General features: G+C 35.8%; 1 protein-coding gene across 1 annotated transcript in view; it reads left to right on the top strand.

Moving 5' to 3' along the window:
- The first annotated feature begins 4505 nt into the window (after window positions 1–4505).
- Window positions 4506–6000, top strand: part of LOC112058532 (protein Wnt-10a) — a 49385-nt gene continuing 47890 nt past the window's right edge. The window contains exon 1 of the mRNA XM_024099419.2: window positions 4506–5265. Within this exon, the coding sequence (XP_023955187.2) occupies window positions 5168–5265 (98 nt within the window). The 5' untranslated portion in view covers window positions 4506–5167. The remainder of the gene's footprint in view (window positions 5266–6000) is intronic.

Below are 6000 nucleotides of genomic sequence, written 5' to 3'. Positions count from 1 at the left end.
TATATTTTATATTGGTATCATATATATTAGCCGAGTTATCACAGTTTTTGTTATACAGGTCGGACTAAAAATCCTCTTAAGCAGACTTATTCGCATGCGCTGCCTTAACTATTGTGTAACATTGAAATTAATGTATGGAGACTTTATGTATCTTTAAAAGTTCTACAAAAAAGTCCGCGACGCCATATATCTATCTTCTATATATTAGCAGATATAGTACATTTTATGTTTTAAAAAATATTAATTTTATATACTTAGGTTTACGTCATTATTTATACAACTAAACTTTAATCCTTATTAAAATAAATTATTTAATAATCACAAGGATATTATGGAGATAAGATTTGCCCTTTACAGTATGTTAATTACTCAAATAGTTTCGGAGATAATACAAAATTTCTAAAAGACGCAGAAATTCCGCTATATGACGCCCGGCGCTTTCATTTACGTAGTTCCCGTTCCCGTGTTAATATGGGGATCAAACATAGCCTATGACACTCGCAAATAACGTAGCTTTCTATTGGTAAAACAATTTTCCAAATCGGTCCAGTAGATCCAGAGATTACCTTCTACAACCACACGAACTTTACCTCTTTATATTATTAGCATAGAAGAAGAAGAAGGACTGGACCGATTTTGCTAAGGGTAGGAGTAAGATAGAGAAGTTACAGGGTAGGGTAGGGTACGAGTAGGGAAGCGTAGGGGTAGTGTAGGGGTAGGGTAGGTTTAGGGCCGGGTTTAGGGTAGTGGTAGGGTAGGGGTAGAGGTGAGGTAGTGGTAGGGTAGAGGTACGGGTAGGATAGGAAAGTGGTAGGGTAGGGGTAGGATAGGCGTGAGATAGTGGTGCGGGTGGAATAGGGGTAGGAAAGGGATAGGATACGGGGAGGGTAAGGGTAGGATGGGGGTAGGGTGTAGGTAAGGTAGGGTAGGGGTAGGTTTGGGGTAGGGTAGGGGTAGGGTAGGGTAGGGTAGGGGTAGAGTAGGGTAGGTGTAGGGTAGATGTAGGGGTTGGGTAGGGTAGGGGTAGGGTAGGGTAGGACGCGGACGAAGTCACGGGCGTCCGCTAGTTTTATATAAATACAAAAACAAAATAATAAATGAAATAATTACAAGCAAAACGCTCGGCGAAGCCCCTTAAGAAGCTTTTAAATGTTAATATCATTTGTGATTACCGCGAGTTTATAACGTAATAAATGTTCACTGACCACCGGCAGTTTATTGCCGCAACTTGTTCTATGGATGTATTGTCAAGTAATAGACACGCTAAGTAACAAGTACAATGTTTATCGTATACTGTATTATCAGTGTACTTTTATTATTTGGAGCCTGATAGAAAGAAAAGCTAAACAGTAAGCGTAGCAAATGTTTGTAGATAGTCGTAATGTGAATTGAATTGATGTGAATATATTTTACTGTAGTAATTGATTATGTAAATTTATTTTACCTACTACGGTTTTTATAGTAATTACTTATTTTATAGATGTATAGTCAAATATTAACACGCTAACCGAAAACTGATTTATAAATGTACTTTTATTTTATTATTTGAGGCCTGATGATGTGCATTTATTTCACTGCAGGAAATTATTATGTAAATTTATCTTACTACAGTTATTTTATAGTAAATGCTTATTTTATACTGATGTATAGTAAAGTAAAAGACGAGCTAAGTATCTAACAAGTATAATGTTTAACGGACACTGTTCTATAAAATTTATTTTATTATTTGGAGTCTATTAAGATGTAAACCTAAGAAAAGTAAATGTAGGTATATTGATAGTCATGCTTAGTTTCGAATAATTATGTGATTTTATTTTGCTTATATGGAATTAACTATGTGAATTTATTTTCCTGCAGTATTTATAGTAAAAACTCATGAATGTATTGTCAAGTAATAAAAGTTATATGTAACATGTACAATCTTCATCGTACACTTCGTTATCAATGTATATAATTCAGTTTTTTAGAGTCCCATAAAAATAAAAGCTAATGAAAGCAAATGAATACATAAAGAAAAGTCGTACCTACTTATCCGAAATTAAATTATGTGAATTTATTTTACTGTAGGAATGTATTGTGTGAATTTAATTTACTGCTATTCATATTATTTCTTACATTAAATAACATTCTGAAATCGGACAATCATCAGCTTTACAATGTTCAATGAATCTCCATACAAGAACTAATAGCTGGAGAGTTAGTCGACATTTGATATTTTGGCTGGTGGGAGGCTTCGGCCGTACCTAATTACGGCCCTTTCGGCATAAACGTACCGCCAAGAGATTTAGCGTTCCGGTACGATATCGTGTAGAAACCGAAAAGGGGTATGGATTTTCATTCTCCTCCTGACAAGTTAGCCCGCTTCCATCTTAGACTGACTTAGACATCATCACGTACCATCAGGTAAAATTGTAGTTGAGGGCTAACTTGTAAATAATAAAAAAAATTAAGGCAAGCTGAAAACGTGACTAATGCTAAAAATGGCTTTAAGGATATTTTATAGAAATACTAAAAAAAATCCTCAGGGATATTTTTCTTAAATAATAAAGCTTCACTATTCTCCAGCTAGGTTTCCAGTTCTGGATTATAGTTATAGGAGAGGTATCAAATTCAGCTATCCCCATATAACTACTAAAAAATGTCGACCAGCTCTCGGACTACAATCACGATGTTTTCAGAAGTAGATTAAATTCTCTCTAGCATAACACATATTTCGTTGAGGTGGCACTTGGCGAAAAAAGAAATCTCTCTTGGAAGAAGTCACCAGCATCAACTAGTTGACTTTTTCATCATCTTCATCAAGCCGATGTACATAAGCCTCTTGCATGGATTTCCAACAAAAACGGTCTGGAGCCGCCATTTACCTAGTAAGAGTCGACCTTATTTTCCTCATATTCGAAGTATCCAGTTGACTTGTATTTTTCCTCAAGTTTTCCGAGATCAATCAATTTCATGGAAATAATGAAATGAAACCAATACTCGTATACAAGTACCCTCGACTGCGCGTGGCCGCTACATCAAAGGAATATTAGCATAACCCTGACAGCGCATAAACAGTCTCGCGTAACTAAGCCAATCGTTTCTTGGATAATGTAATCTGGTGCCGTACTTTAATCATAACAATTTTATACAGAAATCTTGTGGTTTCGTTTAGTAGGTATAATATATTTTTTGGCTTCATGGCAACAAGATGGTCCAAAATTGTATGGAGCCCAGGATCAGTTTCCCTGGCGGAAATAAAAGAAAATATTCTTTTTAATTACTTTTGATTGTACAAATCTACGAATTTACTTTAATTCTTTCGAAATAATATAAATTCTCTCCCAAGAAATGTAACACTAATATGGGTTTTAATGCCGGATTTATGACGTTTTCAATGCAGTAATCGATTTGAGGTTGCTGTCAATTGTCATGTCATAGTTGCTTTAACCATGGGCGCCATGGTTTTAATTTTATTTATTTCTTTTTATTTTGTTAGTGAATAAATTCACTTAATTAGATTTTAATAAAAAGTAGATTTATTTATTTATTTAAAATAAATTAATAAATAAATGTACTATTTCGTAACATACAACGTGTCAGTACTGCCAGCCTTCTGGGCCAATGTTTTTTTTATAGTAGTTAATATAATAGATTTAGATAGTAAATTTAAGTAGGTAGGTAGTTTTAATATTATTTTGAAATAAACCTGTATATGTATTTGTTTATGAAAAGGTAGTTTATTTGTAACAAAATCATGTTTTTGTCTACATTATTCCTCATTGCCGTGTCTACCCATTTATATTTATTTATTTAAGTACAACATTATTGATGTTATTTGCATATCGTTGCGCACGCGTCACCCTAATGAGGGGTCGTCACCCTTCCGGGTCAATTTCAATGCACAACCCTCTCAATCATACGACGATTCATTATCAACGGGGTGGTTTGTCAGCGACGATTGACATTATTTGGGTAGTAATTATTGTGGAGGCCTTATGCTTATTATTAACCGTCTTCAAAAAGGAGGATGTTCTCAATTTGATAGGTATGTTTTTTTTATTATTCAATGATTTATTATTATAGGCCATAACCAAACTCCATTTAAATATAACTTCGACGAAAGCATTTCATTTTTTATTTTACATTTCTTGGCGTATAATGTTTAATCTTCCCCTTTTAAACATCTGTCTAATAGCCAAAGTAGCATCCACATCGGCTCAACCGAATTAGGATAATATCGACCCATGTAGATATGCTTTTTACGTTGTTCACTAAAAAGATATAGGCGTCAATAATTTTGCTTAAAGCTTCACTCACACCTAATCGTTTTTTTATTGGATAGCTATCGCGTTTTACAAGCTAGACATACTTGTTGAGTAAAACGAGATACAAATCAAAAGGATTTCGTAACAAAACAATTTAAAAACCAATAACAACGGGATATCGTTTCCCATGGCCGGGAATACGCGTGGGGCGGCATTTTATATACGCAGGGTCTGTGTCCACGTTGCCACTGTCAAACGCGAGCGCCCTGCGAACACACGGCTGCGTCTATCAGGTCATGGTTTCCGATGACATTGACAAACCGACCTTTGATTTTTTAAGTTTTACGTCATTATTATTTCCTCGCTTTCTTTGGGCGTATAATCGGATAAGTGTGCAACAGTCCCGTGCCGAAATATCGGGGAATATTGCGTAAACAAGGATAATGAGAGTAGGTGGAGCCGGCGGAGGCGCTCACACGCCCCTCTAACTTTTTTCTCGACGTCTGGGCGGCGCGGAGAGCACGCCTCGAATCCCACGCGCGATCGCGTCCGCCAAACGCTCCAAAGAGAAACCGACGCGTCGGCGACGCGCCGACGGCCTCCGCGTATACAAACTTTCAAACCGCGTGATGCGAAAAGTGAACCGAAAACAACAAGCCGCTCCGCGTTCCCCTAATTAGGCCCAACTAACGACATCGAGCGATAAAATTCCGCACATTTATCGCGGTATTTATTATTCGATACCGTTTGTACACAACGTGTGTTATATGCAATGTTTACGGAAAAATTCGCATGGATTTTAGTGAGCAAATGACTTTCGGTGTCGCAGAATATCTTGTTTAGTTTTGCGGGAGGCTTTCGGGGAGTTAACGCGTTTCGTAAAGGATGAATTCGGAAAGAGAAGATGTAGTGTTACCAACATGAGGAAGTTGAAAGTTGCAGTTGGAAAACGCAGAATGCACAGAACGTACCCGGGGGCGATATACTTTGTGCTGATTGCATTTTTTGAGGTTGTGAGGTGAGTATAAGCAAGTGTCTTTTGAATTTATATGTCTATCTACTTGGCATATGCAATATGTAATGGCATATGTATATGGCTTGGCATATATGACTTCGTCCGCGAGATCATTAGTTCATTGTACGTGATCATATTTGCTCTCCTTAAGCTATCCTTTAATATGCTATCGCAGTCTTCTTTGAAGGTCTAAAAATACTAATAATCCACAACACTATTTTGTTATATGTTCAAGGGATTATGCAGCGTTTTTGATGAAAGCTCCCAAGCGATTTTAGTCATATATTTCGACCAATGTAGGTACAACAAAATTTACAAAACCTTGAAAAATTTTCCTATCTACCACTCTATTGGTAAAAACCGCATGAAAATCTGTTCAGTCGAGTTAATCTTGAACAGACTAATAGACAGAACCTACCTACGTAACTAGAGCATACAACATTACAATATAAACCCTAAATATATAAGATACAGAGGTTACTTTTCTAAATCAGTATCACAAAGTACGAGTAAGCAAATCTGTATGTTTTTAAATAGCGTTATTAAATAAATAAATTATATAAATCATTTCTTTCAGTTTCTTAAATAACATTTATTTAACACTTTTAGATTTGAATAAATTTTCTTTCTTTCTTTCTTTACATAAATACACTACTACCTCTGTACTTGAAGATTCCGATTTACCATAGCTATATTAAAAAAAAATATATAGAGTATACAACTGCTAGATATGCCTGT

The sequence above is a fragment of the Bicyclus anynana genome, chromosome 3 (assembly GCF_947172395.1).
Source record: "Bicyclus anynana chromosome 3, ilBicAnyn1.1, whole genome shotgun sequence".
In the NCBI taxonomy this organism is placed as follows: domain Eukaryota; kingdom Metazoa; phylum Arthropoda; class Insecta; order Lepidoptera; family Nymphalidae; genus Bicyclus; species Bicyclus anynana.
Note: the sequence above shows the minus strand (reverse complement) of the source record. Positions and strands in the feature narration are given on the sequence as shown.